The sequence below is a fragment of the Lepisosteus oculatus genome, chromosome 10 (genome assembly GCF_040954835.1).
Source record: "Lepisosteus oculatus isolate fLepOcu1 chromosome 10, fLepOcu1.hap2, whole genome shotgun sequence".
Lineage (NCBI taxonomy): Eukaryota > Metazoa > Chordata > Actinopteri > Semionotiformes > Lepisosteidae > Lepisosteus > Lepisosteus oculatus.
Genome location: NC_090705.1, coordinates 27,570,582 through 27,590,642, shown reverse-complemented (window position 1 = coordinate 27,590,642; position 20,061 = coordinate 27,570,582). Strand labels below are relative to the sequence as shown.

Genomic DNA, 20,061 nt, shown 5'->3' with positions numbered 1-20,061 from the left:
TACATGTAAAATAGTTCCTTTGGGATGAAAATTCTATACGAAATCAAGAAACTGTTATTGTCCTGTTAAATTACTGTTTTACACATCAGAAATTACTGCTTCAGATTACAGGGGCTACTGCACTCATTTTTATTGGATATGGGAGTATCCTGGATGACTAGAAGCATGCATTACAGAATTATAAAAGGGAAGAGACATACGGCTGCCATCAATGTAAGTCGAGGTTGTTGGAAGTGAGATCTCTTGAATCCAGGGGGAGGCGATGGCTACAGGGGGCTGATTGACTTGAGTTGCTACAGGGTGGGAGAAAAAGAGATTAAAGAGAGCTGTTAAATACAGTAACTGACAAATATCCCATATTTCCAATGCAAAATGTGTTTTTATTTATACTGCTAATTTCACCATCCAGCAAATGCATATGTATATGCACTATAGGGGTTGTGTGTAAGCAGTATTAGTTGATTTTCATTCTTACCAGCTTTAACAGTGATGTTCACAAATCCCTCCCCATAGGAACTGCCAGCAGTCACACACACTTTGAAGATATAAAGGCCAGGAGAAAGCTTCAGGAAAAATGAAAACAAATAGCACTTTATATCTCACCAACACTGGCCTTGAAATAGTTTACATGGATCAAGGAGTCTTGGGAAATAGGAGTGAAGAAGACATACGCTAAAATAAAATTAACATCAGATAAAATGTCAGATAAAACATTCAAAATACAAAAATCACTTAAACTTTCAGTAGATAGTGATCACCTCAGAATAAAAATCAAAAGAAGATACTGTAAATAGTTTGAAAGTTATTTTTGTGGGATTACATTTATGATTTTTTATGGATTATGATATTTTATGTTCAGGTAATTTAACATACATTTAGGTACAGTAGGTATATGTACATAATCTGACAACTGACTGACTAAAGGCACTTTGAAGGGTCAGTGTAATTAAACATGGGAAAAGGGAAAGGAACTGTATGGGAAAGGAAATGCAAAACATCCATTGAAAAAGCAAAGAGTATATTACAAGACTAAATTAAAAGTTGATTTCTGCTTCTCTGAATGTGCACCTGACTGTGGTGAAATTGAAAGCAAAGTCTTTATAATAAACAGATGAGCAGGTATTTTAGCTTTTAACACAAATGTGGACCATAAGTGATTTCAACATGTTTTCCCTTCTCCAGATGTTTGCTGTGAATGTTTCAAAAAAGAAACACAGAACTGAAGCAGATGAAGGTCATGGTCACAAGACATTGTAGATCAACACCTGCTTTGTTCTGTGAAAAAAGGAAATTGTAAAGCCCACAAAAATCTGATAATTTAAGATTATCTATCTTATCTTAATATAAATTATCATCTTATAATTTAAGAGTATTTAGGTAGCTAAAATGTTTACTTTGCTTTTAGTACAGGTTTGGTGAATTTGTCATTTTTCAGAAATATTCTGTTCACTTAGCTGAAATATGCTTTATTTTTTATGAATACAGGCTGCAATTTAAACAAGTAATGATTGCTCTAATATCAATTTTTGTATTCAAATGTGTTTGTCAGTAATTACAAAAGAGATTTCGTACTCGCGACAGCTTGAGAGTTTTGGTGTGCTTGTTTTCCATCTCACCCTCGTAGTCAGCAGGATGACTGATCAAACTCCATTCATAGCTGTAGGAGACTTCTGAGGAACATGAAATTAAAGAAACAGTCAATTTAGTATTTAAATTAAATAATTCCTTCTGTTCTTGTAGTGACCTGTATATCTTCACGAAGAACAGCACAATAACCATGATGCTATGCACTTGTTAAATTGGGCTGCTTCTTTGTGGAACTATTTCAGAATTTCACCGGTGATTTTCAGATAAAGATCTGCAGTCAACACAGGCCAAGCCAGGATACAGATTTTTACAAACAGGGACATTTTCTAACACAGCATATAGCACATGTTATTCTGTAAATGTTTTTATCCATGACCCTGTAACCACTTCTTAAGGAGTTATAAGATAGTTTTGTATTTCACCTTAAGGAAAGGTCAAATTTAACAGGGAGTTCTTTTATACATTGCAGGGAAACCGAGACTGCATACAGATCGATGACAGGGTTTTACTTGAGTTTTAGAAGAGGTAATTGGTCAAGGTCAAGTTCCTATTTATGTTACTTATTAACTATAACCCTATCTGCACCCTACATGGATTTATAACTCCATTTGATCACAATGAAAAATGAAAGGTCTTATACAGTATGTCTGTCAAAATCATATGACCAACTAGCTTTACATTAGTTGTGTAATATAATTCACATAGACAACTATTCTGTGATTGTTCATGAGCTTACAGATACTGTATTATAAATGATAAATATACATGGAAATATATGCATATTAAGAACACCAGAAATGTGATTGCCTTTTGGGAGTAACGCTTAAAATGTAGTAAGCTGCATTTAACAAATTTGAGAGAGAACCTGTCCTAGTATATTTACATAAAATTCAGATCTGTACATTAATTGCTTCAAAGTACACAGTGTCTTTAATAATTATTCTGGCCCTTTGTATGGTGTTCCATTTTGTGATTTAAAAAATGATGCATACACATTTTAAACAAAATTTAATTCAAAATCTAAACTCAAATTTAAGACTAACATGTTATAGTAAATGTCAGCAAAGACTGAAATATGTGGATGGCACAAGTATTCAGACCCATGAGCTTCAAATGTGGTAAAAGCATATTGGACTGCAATTATAGTCACAAGTCTTTACCAACTTTGCATGCTGGCTTGGTGCCATTTCTTTTCTTGGCAGCTTTGTTTCAAGTTACTTGGAGATGGTTTATTTACAGCAGTTGTCAGGACTTTGACTGGGCCACCCAAGGATATTCACTTTCTTATAATAAGCCTCTCCAGTGACTTTCTTTGGAAGTTCTTTGAGTCTTTGCTTGAAATTCACTACTTGACCAAGGAACCACACAGAGACAGGTGCTGTTATTCTGAAATCATAAGAACCACTATTATTGCACAAGACAGAGGTCACTAACTGCTTTACTAATTACATATTTTCTAAATTTAGTTTTCACACAGCAAAGAGTTGGAATACTTCTACAACCATAACTCTTTCATTTTTCTTTCATCCATCCATTTTCTAAAGAGCTTTACCCAATACATGGTCACGGGGGAGCTGGTATCTAACCTGGAAAGCAATGGGCACACTCCAGAGAGGACAATAGTCAATTGCAGGGCACACAAAGACATAAAATGCACATTTGCACTGGGGCCAATTTTACTTAAGCTAATTAACATACCAGTATGTCTTTGGACTGTGGGAGTAAACCAGAGCACCCAGAGGAAATCCACAGGAATTTGGGGAAAACATACAAACTCCACACAGATAGCACACCCAGAATTGAACCCACGGCCCCAGTGCTGCAAGGAATCATTACTAACAACATTGACACCATGCCACCTCATTTTTCTCAATCTATCAATTTCCTAACCACTTCTTCCAATTCCAATAACCTGGAAAGTAACAGGCGCAAGGCAGGGTACACCCTGGATGGGACACCAGCTCACTGCAGGGCACAGAGACACAAACACACACTCACACCAGCCTCAGAAACCAGTTTGTTTTTGGACAATAGATGGAAACTGGGGCACCGAGAGGAAACCCACAAAAAACGGAGAGTACATACAAACTCCAGGAATTGAACCCAGGGTCCCAGTATCAGGTATATAATAACATCATTAGCCAGAATTCTTACAATTCTATGATTACCTTCTTACCTGACAAAGTTAAAAAAAAGTTTTAGTTTTTTTTGTAACATCATGCCAAGTTTCCACAATTACTTCTTCCTGTCAGAATTAGGAAATTCAAAAGGATCACCTAATAATTTGAAGCACTATAAGAGAATATATTTCTCTTCACCAGCACCTCAAACTTAACCTCAACCTTCTTTGTGTGCACATGTGCAGAGGTTCTACTAGACTAGACTGAATTAAGAAAAACCTTGGATTGCAAAAGGAAAGTATTATATAGCACCATAATTACGACAGAGCCTTTTCATTGTGTTTTACCTGTAAAGTTCTGTTATCTATTTGTAAAATACTACTGTGTTTTTAAAAGGTAAAATAATCCATCATCAGATGACTAGGCACAAAAATCCTATAATTGATCTTAGTTAAAATGTTCTGAAGATTATATACAGTAGCAAACATTTGTTCAAGAAGCGTAAGCATGGCATTATGCCACATACCAACTCACTTCAAGGACTGATCTAAACTTGAAGATATTTTTGTGGTGTCCATTCGCATGGGTCAAAAGCACATTAAAGGATGCTTAATCCTAAAATCTCAATAATGAATAATAATTAATAACTCCGATTGTATTCATGGCTGTGGTTAGTCTTGCCTGTTTTTGGTTCTGGAAATACAAAGGCATTCAGCTCCACTGTATTCCTGGGAAGAGTGACTTCCACATTGTCTCCAGCTGACACCACCAGTGCCTTCACTGTGGGAGTAAAATCACAGCATCAGGATTCTTCTTAACAGTTAATATCAAAATGTCAGATACTTGGACGAATACATCTTTCAGGCTGTACAATAGTGGGAGAGGGGGCACAGACTCACAAAGGGAACCAATTAGACAATACGATCCTGAAAAATGAAGATCTGTAACAGGAAGTTCTCAATTACGTTCATGGCATCCTACCATTTTAGACATCTGTATAAAATCCTACAAAATACAGCTAGTTCTTCAATAGCTGCAGAGTTTTGTCCTTGCACACTATTCCACACAACAGCATCTCTATTAAAATATTTCCTCATGTTAGTACTACACTCACAGAAACTCATAACTTACCCTGAATGTATTTGTGTTGACTTAAATTCATCTGTATATACTGGGCACATAGTATACATGACACATTAGAAAACCAGGCCCTTACTTTCACTTTAAGCAAACATTCTACTCTAAATAAATAATTACATAGACAATTTGCCCAAAACATATCCACTGGGAAAACCAAGCCCACAGCTTACAACATTGGTGCTTAAATCTGAATATATTAATAAACTAAAACAAGAAAACAGCACCATACTACAAACTTGTTTCTATGGAACATATATTTGTGGTAGTCTGTATTAAAATTGATAAGATGTTCTTATGTTCTTAAATAAAAGCAATGTATGTGATCAGTCACCAAGCTTACATCAACAGATTCATTATAAAGCCTTAGTTTGAATTCAAAAAGGTCCATAAATAAACTTGGACCTCAATTTCATACTACGAAAATATTGTGAGAGTCTTTTATTTTGTTTTATTTAAATGTGTATTTTCTTATTAAAGTCCTGATCCAGTTTAGGATCCTGAATTGTAGACCAGCTCAGCCTACCACTGCAAATCTCATTCTAGCACAAGAGGCACAAGAGCATACAAGTCTTCTTCCATTATGGGTGCAGTCAGATATGCTTCATCTGTTGTTTTTCTCACTTTAAACCCAAGAGCAAAATTATCGCAGACTGGAAAACTGATGACACTGAAGGCTCACAGGCTGGCAGCTTGGGATTGGGACTACCCTATTTCACTTGCTCCTCCAACTTCACCAGAAATGTCAACTCACTGCCAGCCAGCCCCAACCACCAGTTCACCATTGTGAGAACAGCAGAACAGCAGCAGTCCTAGTCTCTGCCTGCTGCCACTATCTACTTCTTCCCCATGTCTTCCCCAAGGCCTCTCCATTCCCATCTCCTGCAACCTGATGGATGCAATTCCACTTCATAAAAAACAGAACGAAGTGTGAATGAAATGACCACTGCTTGTCATGTTATCATTTCAATTATTGGCACAGGTTGTGCAGAAGCCATCATTACATAGGCTAAGCAGTTAGGACTGTAAAGTAGGTGTGGTTATGGCATTCTGTATTGCCTATTCCTTGGCTTAAGTGATACTGGATCAGGTAATCTCTTGAAACATCAACTGTTTTTCAATACAGCTGAGGTCCCCTCTGCAGTACCTGGTGTGAGCGTTGTTGTAGGGCTTGAAGTAGAAGTAGGTGGAGAGGATGGCACGTCTGGCAGTGAGGGCTGTATTTGGATCTCGGAGATGAAATCTGCCGTGCTATTGTGGGATGTTGGCATCATTTCCATGCTGGTTAAGGATATGTTGTGCAAAGGAACATCATCCTGGGAAAAAATAATACACAAGTATTGAAATTGTACCTGTATCAGCATTGCTCTAGCAAAAGTGACTCACAACTGTTAAACTGACTCTTGCTTAAGAATCGAGTCATCACATTTTGAACTGGCATTTTTTTTTCTTTAGGCCATCAATCTGACCCGTATTACTCAGAAGCCCAGAAATGTTTAATCCATTCATTTCTGTCTGCAAAGGGAAAATGCAATGAGTTTTTGAGACTAGGTCTGAGTCAGCACTTACACAAACAACCATAATTATTATTATTTCAGTTTTTCTACACCAATGTTATCTCCTAGGCCCCTTCAAGGGCAATTTATACATTGTACCGTAGGGTCTCGACATTCAAAAGGATCTGGTGCAGAGCACTGTTTCAAATAGCCAAATTCACATATAACCTAGTCCACCCCTATATTGTGGCATAACGTACTACAGTTGATAGTAGCACGGCTAAAAGACATAAGAAACTCCCCCTTACATGATAATTAAAGTACTCACACATTAGCTTTAAGTTAATGAAACTGGACAGGGCTGGCAACACTGTAAGGATGTATTTCGACTTCTCCAGTGCCTTCAATACCATCCAGCCCTTACTTCTAAGGAGGAGATGCAAGTCGATGCCTCCATGACTTCGTGGATCACTGACTACATGACAGGCAGACCACAGTCTGTGAGACTTCAGAACTGTGTCTGAAAAGGTAGTGAGTAACACAGGGGCACCTCATGGGACAGTTCTTTCTCCATTCCTGGGAGTACACATTGACGATAGACTGAAATGATCTTAGAACATCGAGGCCATCTATAAGAAGGGACAGAGCCGATTTTCTTCTTGAGGAGGCTTAGGTCCTTCAATGTATGTAGTAAGATGCTACATATGTTCTATCAGTCGGTGGTAGCGAGCGCCATTTTCTACGCAGTGGTATGCTGGGGCCCTGGGATTAGAGCAGTGGATTCTAAAAGGCTGAACAAGCTCATCAGGAGAGCAAGCTCTGTCGTTGGGTCTGACCTGGACCCCTTGGAGGTAGTGGCTGAGAGGAGAATGGTGTCCAAACTAGAGGCCGTCATGGACAACATCTCCCATCCCCTCTATGACAAGCTTGTAGAAATGAAGAGCACATTCAGCAATAGACTGATTCATCCACAGTGCGACAGGGAGCGCTACAGGAGGTCATTCTTGCCTTCTGCCATAAGACTGTACAACGCATCCACCTTGCGTCTGGGCAGAGGCAACATTGACAGTGACCTGTTTCTGGAATGAACACATCTACACATCTACTGCTACATCTGTTCTCTTTCTTTTCCCGTTTACAACCGTTTTTTGTGCAATATATGCCAGGGACCCGTGCAATACATTTATATTTATATGTATATCTATATTTATATTCATAAATATGTGTGTGATACAATTTTTCTGCGTACTGTTCTGTTCTAGTTTGTTCTTTGTGTGTCCGGACTGTGAGTAACTCTTTCAGTGCACCCCTCACTGTACTGATTGTATTTATTCATTACACTGTGGCTGTGTTGTATGTGTAAAGCTGCTGTTGCACTACAATTTCCTTCACGGGATCAATAAAGTATCTATCTATCTATAAAAACAAAAACAACAGTAACCACAAACATATAGCAATCAGCTAAAATAAACAATGTGAATCCCTCTCAGCACTTTTTCTGCCTTCCCCGCTATTTCCTGTTATTAATACAGTACCTCACCTCACTATAATGAAAATAACAATAAAACAGTCCATCTCTGGCCTGTCATTCCCCATGTTACTGACACAGAACCAGAGGTGCTCATTTCAAAACAAAAACAAGACCACGTTGTGATGCAGATCCTGGGTAGTGGGCAGGGGGGAGGGAGAGGCTCACTCACTAGCTAAATTGGTCTCACAATCCTAGTCTGTGGCTCTGCTAATTTGAAAGTTGCACTTAACAACCTTCAGCTCAGTTTCATCCTGCTCTGCTCTTCTTCCATCCAAGATCCCATCAGCCAGACCAAATTGTGAATAAGCAAATTTGCAAATGTTAAATTTGCAGATGTCAAGACCCTACTGTACTTACAAGAATGGCAGGAGTCCCATACAAGGACTGTAATTTCAATAAACTGGCCACTAGAAGCTGTCCAATCATTTAGGACTAGCATGTAAATATTTGTCAGCCCTTGAGGACCAGAGTCCTCTTGATTGAACAGATTACTTGCTTTGTTTATCATAGCTTAAAAGTGATCCCAATCTTTAAAAAAGACGACCTATAGGTCTTACTGGATTGGGGCTCTTTATCTAATTGGTGTTTAAAATGTTAGGTGGTCTTTTCAGAATACTGTACACTATGTACTATGTATATCATTGGTACAGGTGTACATGAGGAACTCTATTTCATAGACAATGAAACAGCACTACAGAAATTTGCACTCTTGTGGAATACACTGCAGGCCTTATAGTGGACACAGCTGATTGTAAACGTCTGATATATACAGTCATTGTCCATGGGAAAAGGTTCCTCATGGTTCAGTTTGTATGAGAATTAAATTCTATTTCTCCAGAGTCAAAGGTGTTTGACATACATTTGGTTGAACAAGCCTTCCACAGGCCCTCTGAAGTTCATTTAATCCAAGCTGTTGTGTGATTTCCGACAGCACTTACATTTAGACTTCCCGAAAGAGAGACTGGGGTGGCAGGAGCAGGCACAGTGGGCGCATCCCCACGGTCAATCTCGCCCTTCGTGGAGGTGCTGCGCTGAAGTAGGCTGCTCTTTGAGGGGCTTTGTGAAGTGTACAGATCTCCCTGGCTCACACCATACTCCGAGAAGTTGAATCCCTCCTTTCCTGCCACTGACAGCCAATCGAGATACCCAGAGCTCTCCTTCTGTTCAGCTCTGCTGCCCACAGGGCTGCCATGGATGATAGAGCTCCTGTAGCTCTCGGGATACTCATCCTCAGCTAGGGAAGAATCTTCAAAGGCCTGGTCCCCATCAAATAAAGCCAAGTCTTTGAGGCTCTCAGGACCTTTGAGGTTGGACTGTGGGCGAACCCTCCCAGAGAAAGGCTGTCCGCGCACCAGGGACTGCAGCACTAGTGTCTGGGGAGGCCTGCGCTGCAGGAAGATCATATAGGAGTCCGTGCCAGGACGCTTTTTGGGCTCACAGTTTTCCTTGTGCTTGCAGTTGACAATGTAGCAGTGCCTCTCAAACAGCCAGGCCAGGTCACAGCCAGGGAAGTCACAGCAGGCCCCCGCACACTGTGTCAGTGACACCACGTCTGGCACACGCAGGATGTTGGTGTTCTTCAAGTTTGGTGAGATGATCGTTTCAGAGAATGTGACTCCCTGCCAGCACGGATCTGCAAATGCCCCTGTAGTGCAGAGAAAGAGCTAGGGTGACATCTGAAGATAAACCTAGAACACCAACAGGACAAGCTGCAAAGGTTCACTCTAGTATCAGGGTCATATAGGTTCAAATAGGTTTAAGTAGTTCAAGTATATAGCTGCGTCAGCATGCGTAGGCTGCAAAAGAACAGGTAAAGGTTTATTACATGTAGAAAAGATAGCAACACAATGTTTCACCTATGGAGCCTTCTTCGGGTGTCAGGAATGATATTATAACAACGACATCTGTGAAGGAATGGGAGGTGGTTAGAGAGCATGGTCTTGGAACAGATCGCTGTGAAGAGACTGAATGCTGGTGTAGTGAGAGAAGCACAGGGAGGAGGAAAAGGAATGACAGATCTAGAAAATGATTTAGAGGAAAGCATAGTGGGTTACAGCGGAAGTAGCCTGAAATAGTTCGAGTAGGTAGCTGCGTCAGCATGCGTAGTCTGCAAAGGAACAAGCAATAGGTTTATTCCATGCTGAGAACAAAGGAAACACAATGTTTCGGCTATGGAGCCTTCCTTGGCTCTTCCATAGTATGACAAGTTCTTTGTCATATTTGTCATAGAACAATAATTTTATAATACACACTTCATAACTCATGGATTTATATTTAACATCTGGCAAAGTTTATTTATAGGAAAATGTGGATATTAAGTTAAGGTCAGATAAAAGATTAAATGTAAGTGTGCATCTTTGTAATAAAACTATGCAAACAATAATATTCAGATTAGTAAAAACTTATAATTCTGTTAATTTTGAAGAAAAAATAAAAATAAGAATAAAAGAAGTGCTTGTTGGTAAGTTCTTCTTGAGTTAGGCATCACTTATAGAGCTCTACCAAATCAGGCATTCAGAAGAAGACATCTTGCTAATATTGCCCATATTCAAAGCTCTCTGTGAACACTGAAGATCACATGTCCTCAGTTTTTACATCAGTTTTTCCCGTCTCGCCGCTACGCATATGGGTCTTTTTCCGCTCTCCTGCTCCCCACGGTTAGTCCCTTTGGACATCCGTGACAGATATTTTGATAACAATAACATATTTGGTTATTTTACAGATTTATTTAAATATAAAATGTATTTTATATTTATTTTGTATTACTGTACATATTTTATTTTTTAGTCTATTCTGTGTTTTTGCTTGTCTTAGGCTGGGCTGCTGTAACACCTCAATTTCCCTTATATTATAGTCTTATCTACCTATCTATCCTCGATTACCTGACCAGCTACAGGGAGACAATTGTTATTAGCAGCAAGAGAAGAACATCAGAACAAGGAAGCAAGTGACTGACTGATGAGCCTGAGGATATTCTTTTTTTAATTGACAGAGTGTTTTGATAAAGACACAAAGACATTATTTTTTACCTTCTCACTGCATTTGTGTGCCTGTTTACTGAGTCTTACCATTACAAAGATTGCCACTGCAGCACACAATATTCAGGTGTGCCACACAGGAGAGACAGACTTATCTGTACACAAGCAACTCTTTTTTAATTTCAGACTTAGAGTCCAGGATTACACTCAGAAACCAGATTCTCTAGAAGTCAACTCAATACTGTAGGTAGAATCAAACTGTCTGGCAAAAGCCATGATCCAAACCTCTGTCAGAGACTAACAATCACCTGAACTATTGCGGATGCGACCACAACAGGCTCATAATACACTAAGAGCAGTTTATAACTTCAATAGAAAATAACAGCAAAAACAGGCAGAGAACTAGAGAGAATATTGTGGCAAATCACTACAAATGTGCACAGGTGTATCAAGGGGGCTGCTGTATGTACAAACCCAAAACACAAGAGTGCACAAGATTTATAGAAAGCCGACAAAAGGAAAAAGTGGATGAACAATAAAGACTTGTTATCATCAAAGTATTTACACAGCAACACTTTCTCAAAGTCAATTGGTCTCTGGGTATGATTCTCGCTTTGGGTATGAAAGGTCCTGAGTTCAAATCTCCGATGAGCTGTGAGTGCAGTCAGGGTGGTGCGGTGACACTGGCTAAGGATCTTTGCCTGTGGCTAGAAGGTTGCCAGTTTGTATCCTCCGGCCGGTGGATAGGAGGGATCCTACTCCGTTGGGCCCCTGAGCAAAGCCCTTAACCCCAACTGCTTCAGGGGTGCTGTATAAATGGCTGACCCTGCACTCTGATCCCAAGCTTCTCTCCCTGTCTGTGTGTCTAATGGAGAGTAAGCTGGGTTATGTGAAAAGACAAATTCCTAATACAAGAAAATGTAAATGGCCAATAAAGTGATCTTAAGTCATTCAATGTCTGGAAAAGTAACAGTCCACGTGGCCTTTCAAGTCACAGTGAGTGCCGATACAATCAATCAGTGAACAGAAACAATGAAACTATGAGATCAGAACAATCCATTTATTTTACATTGACTTCTGTTCATGACTCTTGTCTACAAGATCATTTTTCCAGACATTCCAAGCACAAGTGCAAATTCTAGGCCAAAAACTTTGCCAGGCTCTTCCCTGAATGAAAATGTTGTTTTACTGAACATTTCCTTGCTTTGTAATATCAGATAACTTTTTAAAACAGTAAGGGTAATAGAAGATACTATACATTAATCATTGTTTGCAGGCCTGAGGCAAGCTTTTTTATAAAGGACTAAGCAGCACACAACCGCAGATGGCTGAATTTCTCGAAACAAAAGCACCATTAATTATTCAAACCACTATGACTACAGGCCTCCAAACCAGACTGTGATGTGTGGCTTTAAAGTACAGAATTACATCTGGAAACCTGCTATACCTGATATTCAAATATCAAAGTAATTATGATCTGAGACACCAATGAGGGTGAGTACTTGAAACTGATGTTACATCCATCATGGAAAATATCTGGTTCAAAAAAGGAGTAGGCCTCTTTTGGCTTTATTTGGCCTCTTGCAAATTTATTTCAGACTTTGCAGCTGTATTATCTGCTAAATGTGACTTTCTAATATTATCTTGGAAGTAATATATAATAATCTTTATTCTGGTATTTTAGCTTTCTTTTCAGTCCAAAATACAGCTGAGTTGTGCGTGCAAACATCATGCAAGGTGCATACAGTACTTTTGTAGCAGTTCATCAAATACTGTGAACAGAGCTGAAGTGTCCTGAATGTCATGATTGAAAAAACATGTTCCAGAAAAAAGATCCAGAGTTTCAGACCTTAAATTACTTTGAGATTTTTCCGATTTTAAGGGATTAGATTTTCTAAATGTTCTATGGGTATATACAACAAACAATGATATAAAAAAAAGAACACTCTAGAAATACTTCAGTAGGATCAATGCGGCATGTTTGTTACAACAGCACTTTTTTATTTCTATTTGTTTTCAGGTTTTTACATACATGCATTATGTTTTCTTATCTTCTTATCTTATCTTCTTATCTTCAAAACAGATCTGCACTTCTACTGATAAAAAGCCTACATTTGGTAGACAATATAACTAAACAAAAAAGATCAAACCTCATTATTCCTCCTTAATGATTGCTTTCTAATTGTTATTAAATTATTCTTTGACATTTTATTACATGATTATCTTGTCAAACCTGCATCTTACTCAGGAGGAAGTTTAATTTATCTGCTGTATAGAAACAAAATTAATTGATATCGGACATGTCTATTTTTCAAGATGATATAGAAAAAGACTGATGTGTACTAACATATCTCTTTACTAAGCTTTCTTTTTGAAACACAACAATGTTAGTTTTTTTGTTAGTGTTTGTTAAGTGTGCCTATTAGTCATTCTGTAAAACATTTTTTTTCTGATTTGAACACTTCAGTTTGTTGCTTATTTTGCTGCTTTTTTACTTTTACTTATTTTCTCACAATACCACTTAGTTGCAGCAGTTACTATAGTAACAAATTTCTTCAATATTACTTCAAATGAACAATATTAATCCAGAGGAACCAGTCATAAATTTGTATCAACCTTACAAATACGTTCATTAACTTTTCTCTCATTCACATTCACCTATTTAGATTAAAGCTACTGTATTTCTCTTTGCACTTCTCACTGACTGTACCAATTGTATTGTATGTATTGTATTATTGTATCATTTAATTACACTGTGCTGTGTTGACTGTGTTAAGCTGCTGTTGCACTGTAATTTACCTCACGGGATCAATAAAGTATCTCTCTATCTTTAGTTTTCCTTTCAAAGGCATACCTTTTAAAAAACAACTTTGTATTTATAAATTACCAACTAGCCTGTACATCATTTCTCATTACTGTTGAGATGTTACTATGACAACAAAATTCAGTTGTAAAATTGTTATGAAGAGGGCATAACGGCGAAATCTGAGAATACTGCACGTTGTTATCACCAGAGCTGTCCAGACTGTAAATCTTAAATTCAAACCAGGTTTGGGGAAAAAAAGAATCAAGAAGTGCAAAAGATTAATCAGAATGTGGGAAGAGGGTCAAATTAAGAATGTGCTATCTGTATGGCTTTGGACTATGGGAGCAAATCCAAGCAAATACATGGGAATACCACCCTGGGAATAGACCTCAGGACTCCTGTACTGCAAGGCCACAGTGCTAACCACTGTACCATTGTTCTGCCTGTCAGAGAACATAATCGCTTGTTTATCAAACAGAAAAGTACATTGCCTTGAACTACAGTATACCAGATGGATATCACGCCATTGGGTATAACCACTCATCTAATCAGCTCATACAAGGGATTAAACATGCTTTCTTTTTAGAAACTTAATTTCCACCTTACCATCCAGGGGCTGCAGAAAAAGCCAGAAAAGGCACAAGAGAAAATCCATGCCGTGGTCCACTGCTCTCTACACAGCCACCACGTGTAGCACTGCCTCAGTGTTTTTCTGTTGGGCCTCCTCAGTGGACAGATCCTAAAACAGAGAAGCGGTCTGGTCCGATCAAATTGCAAATGTCAAAAATCCAAATGCTTGGGAATCTTCGGTGTGAACAGTTCTCTAGGTAGTTTAATTCACTAAACATTTGTGAGATAATGGTCAGGTGACGTAACGTGTCCAATAGTCAGTAAGAAAGGGTGTTAAACAGTTAATATGAACAGTTAATATAATGAGACAGAGTGATGATATTGGATATCAGCATGTTTTGGGTGCTTTGTCTACAAAAAAGTGGTGAAGAACAACATACATCCTAAAGTGCCATATTAGCCATACAATATACAAAATAAAAATGACTGATTTAAGCTTTAGTTAAAAATAAAGAACAGGTAGATTGAATAGGCAGATGATTATTATATTATTATATAGACAATAACTACTAAAAAGTGGCAAGCTTCCATAAGTTAAAAACAGACTCAATTTATTTGTTAACAATAAGGATTAAAATTAAATTGGAATACAGAGTAGTATTTTAGCTGGAAACCTAACATGTGGACAGATATGGATATTTGTGATTCCGAACGTAGTTCTGTACGATAGAATAGGTATGATATCACAGTGCCTGATGAAATAAAACAGGAAGGTTGTCCTTGCCATTTTACATTATAAAATGTCCTTATAGTCTGTCCTTATAGGAGTGAACCCCAACCGTAAATGAAAAACAATCTCAAGGAAAGATTTCCTTCCCAAACAGTTTCTCCTCCAAATCAAAACATGGTACTCTGTAAAAAATCAATCCTGATAATATAACTGCCTTCTGTACTACAAAACAATGAAAAAAATACTCTGGGACAAATGCCACCTGCAAGACAGTTACAGCCCAGGTGAGCTGGCAAGATGCAAGCTAATTTAACAAATTAGTACTTTAAAAGTGGACGACTGTCTGAAACAAGCATTCTTTGGCCTGAATGTGGCCACTGTTTTGTTCAGGCCTGGGTCATGTCAGTAGTTGACTGTTACTGGGATTTAAGAAACAGTGACATACCACTGACTGAGTACCTCCAAGGATGAGCTCTCCATGCTCTCAGTGACACAGCAACCCCTGCAGCCTCCTAGGTTCTTGTAATGTGCTGTACAGTTGGTCACAGATTAGCCTCTCCTGCAGTTGGCACTGAACAAGTATGAATGACAAGGGGTTTGAAGATGGGTGGGTCAGAGGAGTCTGTCTGCACTTCCTTGTTCTACCCTCTGTGTGGTAGCAGTGTTCATAACAGAAAGCCAAGAGATGAAAAACAAATTCAGTGGGTATAATAAAATAATTGTCTATTCTATTTTTCTAAAGGAAAAATACAAAAGAAGGGGCAGACCGACAACCTGTCTCATTGACCTTTGGAGAAATGCTTCCCTTAGGTTACAGTGACTTTTGTAGCTATAGGCACACGCCTTCATCCATGGCACCTTGGCACTTAGTTCATGAGCACGTTTCCTCATGCAGGTAGAACTACCTGTATAAGAACCGGCAGGTGGAGCTGAAATTCTGTGGGCCGAGACAGAGCAATGGCAAGTTTCAGCTACGCTGGAGAGTGTCTCTTAACTGCTAATAGCCTTTGAGCCCAACAGTGCTTGAGAATCCGATATTTAAGAAAGTGGCGGTGCAGGCAGGGACTCATTTTCCTGTCTTGGAACTACAGCACTCTATAGATCAGTACTGGTAAACCACACTCATATTCTAATACATAAGCAAACAAAACAATGGTTAACATGGAAGGATATGAAAAAATCCCTTGTAATCAACCAACGACCTTGGTTTTGAATTCACCCCCTCCCTGCCAGCCTCCACCTGCTCTGTTAGGTCCGACCAAAGGGTGACTAGTAGCGCTCTGCACTCTGTCCAAGCATGCTAATCTTAAGGGGTACTTAGGAGCAGAACTAATTATTACATATCTAATAAATACAGATTTGCAAGATTCTCCTGTCTGAAGCAGACTTTTTGAGATTGGGTAATAATAATAATAACAATAATAATAATAATAATAATAATAATAATAATAATAATAATAATAACAATAACAATAACAATAACAATAATAATAAACTATATTTATATAGTGTCTTTAAAGCGTTTTACAGAAGGACAACAATAAAAAATACACAAGATATGCACAATGAGAATACATAAAGAGAGGAGACAGCAGATGCGGGTACTGAATACAGTAGCAGAAGAGCGGTAAAGAACAGAGCCAAGTAAAGGCTCTCCTAAAGAAGAAGGTATTGAGTCTAGATTTGAAGGAGTTTAAAGAAGGTGACTCTCTGATATCTTTAGGGATAGAGTTCCAGAGCTCTGGGGCATAAGAGGAGAAGGTCTAGAGTGTAGACGGGCTTGGGGGACAAGCAGAAGACCAGAATTAGAAGATCGAAGGTTGCAAGGTAGGGAGTAGGACAATAGCAGCTCAGACAGGTACTGAGGTGCCAAGCCATGCAGAGCCTTATAGGAGAGCATAAGGATTTTGAAGTTGACATGAAACTTGAGAGGAAACCAGTGCAATGACTCCAGGATAGGAGTGATATGATCACTTGCACTAGACCTGGTCAGGATTCTGGCTGCCGAATTTTGGACACGCTGGTGTTTGTTCAATGTGGATTTAGGAACCCCAGCGAGTAGAGTGTTACAGTAGTCAATTCGGGAGAAAACAAATGTGTTGATCAGCTTTTCAGCCACAGTTAGCGATATCATAGGACATAGTCTAGCAATATTTCTGAGGTGAAAGAAAGATGTTTTGACAATATGTTTCACATGTGGGTCAAATGTCAAGCCTTAATCAAATATCACCCCCAAGTTATTCAGTTTAGACTGAAGTTCAAGTACAGTTCCATCCACAGATAGAGTTCAGTTTAGATGAAGGAAATTTTGAGTATCGTCAAAATAGAAATGAAGTTGAGGCCATGTGATCTCAAAAACTGACCAGGAGGAAACATGTAAATGCTGAAAAGTAAGGGGCCCTGAGCAACACCAGACTTAACGAGTCCATTCGCATATTGATCTGATGCTGAGCTACACTGAGAACATAGAGAACATTTAAAGAAAGCAAGTCAGAGGCTGTTTTTAATCCAAAGACTCAGGAACTTTAATGTTAGTCAAAATGTCCTAGAGATGGCATATACAGTAAAAGCCTTGTCGAGGGCATTCTGGCATTTAACATAACAGTTGGGTAAGGAAACCTTTGGGTTGAAAAGAAAAACCAAACTGTCCAGGATTGTGAAAATGGCAGGAAAAATAACTGGGAAACAGCAGCCCCAGCTCAGCAATTTATATCATAATGCAGTTCTCAGAATAGCAAGGAACATCACCGCTGATTCCACACACCCACTCCATTCTCAATTCATAATACTCCCATCAGGGTATAGGGTACCAAATTCACATAAAAACATGTACTGTTTAAGAAGTCCTTTGTCCCCTCTGCAATAAAACTACTCAATGAAGGTATGTAAAAGTATTACCCGCCCTCTACCTATTTATATAATCGATTATTTATGTATTACATACTGTTGTTTGTAAACTCTGTTTCATTCCTTCATAATCTGCTTTTCTAAAGTTATGAACTCTACTTTTTATGTATGTTTCACACATTAAAGTTATACATCAAACATATCACGTGCGGGTCAGAATTTCTCAGCTGAATCACATCTGTTCTTTAAAGAACTGATCCTTGTAGACCATTTCAACCATATCAGTTTCAGCATCTGTTTCCCATCACAACATTCCAATTTATATGCAGAAAAACCAATTCTCCCAGTAATATAACATCACATCACATGCTACTGTACATACTGTACCTTCTTCATCTGATTACATAACACAATATTTGTGCACATGTCTGAAGTAGGTGGTCTGTAGCTACACCTATTGTTAAGTATTTAGAATTTCTATTTTGCAGTTTAGCCCATGGTGTAGTGACTGTACCCTGTTGCTTTAGTCTTCTAGTTTGAATGTATTTATGATCTATACTGTAGTCCCACACCAATGCCATTTCTAGCCTGCGTTTCTTTGTAAAAAGCATATCATCCTGCCATAAGTGATTAGGCTTACAAAATATTTTTTCTAAACTAGACAATTGCAATATGTGATTTTTATTTTTTTCTCTACTTCTCCTAGCAATATCTTATCAGGGTATATTTGTTATAAAACTAAATTGAATACCAATGCAATATTTTAAAATAATATTCCAAAGTTCTCTAAGAGGCTGTTGGGAAAGGACAGGAAGAAGGCTAATGGTAAGGTGGTGAGCTAAACTAGACTTTGGGATATGGCTTTAATGAGGCATTTTAGGGATGTTTAGACTTACAGAAAGATTGGAAAAATAACTGACAAAGTTCTGTGATAGAAACCGTTGGCATCAAGGTCTACAGTTGGTTAGAATAAGTCCTAAACCAAAAACAAAATACCAGATTCTCCACAGATGTGTTAATCTCAATCAGTGCTTTTTAGGGCAACTTGCTGAAGCACTGTGCTTAAAAAACTTGTTTAAGAACTTTCACATTTCACTGTACATTCTCATCCACTGAATTTACAAAACTGATTGGTTTTGGATGAAGTGGTTGCTCTGTGGCTAAGGATCTGCACCTGTGGCTGGAAGGTTGTGTCACGGAACCTATACGTGGAATAGGAGGATCCTTATGCGTGACCGGAATCCCTTAGGACACAGAGTAGCAAAGGGACAATCCAAAAGACAAAATCCAAAGGCTGGGTCGATAAGGGAGGCAGAGGGTCCGGTAACAAGAGATATTCAAAAACAAAATCCAGAAGGCAAGGTCAAGAGGCGGAAGCAGAAGATTCGTAACGGGAGATCAGTCAAAAGGTTTGGAACCGCACACTGGAGAATACTAAAAAAGGCTTCTCAATAGTGAGCACGGGAAGGTGTGCGAAGGGGGTTTAAATACTGAAAGGAAAGGGTGTGATTGGATGATTGGTTAGGGAGTGAGAATTTGAGAAATCTGATGCATGTGAGAATGTGCTGGGTTCAATCAGGGATGAGATTGGGAAGCAGAGGTTCCGGGAATGTAACGTCTTTGCGAGGGAGAGTGTAGGGCGTGACAGGTTGCTGGTTTAAATCCCATGGCTGGTAGAGAAATCCTACTCTGTTGGGCTCCTGAGCAAGGTCTTTAACCCTAACTGCTCCAGGGGTGCTGTACAATGGCTGATCCTGTGCTCTGACCCCAAGCTTCTCTATGTGTCTGTGTCCTATGGAGAGGCAGCTGGGGTATGCAAAAAGATGAATTCCTAATACAAGAAATTGTATATGGATAATAAAGTGATCTTATCTTTATCTTATCATCAAGCAACAGCTATTTATTTAGACTTCACCTGGAGATTAATTCACATGTACTATGACACCGTCGTGTAGGAAACGCGGAAGACATGAAGACCCTGGAGACGTGAAGCAAGGTTTAATTTGTCAGAGAATATTATGCAGCAACTGTAGTTTAAATGAAAAGCAAACAACGGCGCGACACTGACACATTTATTTGTTTAAACAGCACAGATAACTCAGTATTTTTCTCCCTGACTGCACTCTCTCGGTTGCTGTGGAGCTCTGGGTGTAGCTATATTAAAGTAAGCAGCCATATAATCAATTTTTAATGGAAACAGGCATGCTGTAGGTTTGGAAACGAGTAACCGTTTCTACAGTCTACACTTTTTACAGAATT

General features: G+C 38.7%; 1 protein-coding gene across 2 annotated transcripts in view; it reads right to left on the bottom strand.

The window, feature by feature from the left end:
* kiaa0319 (KIAA0319 ortholog) overlaps nucleotides 1–20,061 on the bottom strand; it is a 56,401-nt gene that overhangs the window by 35,857 nt on the left and 483 nt on the right. The window contains exons 1-8 of one of the 2 annotated variants that reach the window (XM_015357324.2): nucleotides 15,401–15,486; nucleotides 14,262–14,394; nucleotides 8,810–9,516; nucleotides 5,992–6,160; nucleotides 4,389–4,487; nucleotides 1,573–1,670; nucleotides 476–563; nucleotides 201–293 (exon numbers count right to left, since the gene is read on the bottom strand). In XM_015357324.2, coding sequence (XP_015212810.1) covers nucleotides 201–293; nucleotides 476–563; nucleotides 1,573–1,670; nucleotides 4,389–4,487; nucleotides 5,992–6,160; nucleotides 8,810–9,516; nucleotides 14,262–14,310 — 1,303 coding nt within the window. In that variant the 5' untranslated portion in view covers nucleotides 14,311–14,394; nucleotides 15,401–15,486. Of the gene's footprint in view, nucleotides 1–200; nucleotides 294–475; nucleotides 564–1,572; nucleotides 1,671–4,388; nucleotides 4,488–5,991; nucleotides 6,161–8,809; nucleotides 9,517–14,261; nucleotides 14,395–15,400; nucleotides 15,487–20,061 lie in introns of those variants that run through there. The other variant, XM_015357323.2, reaches the window with a different exon arrangement.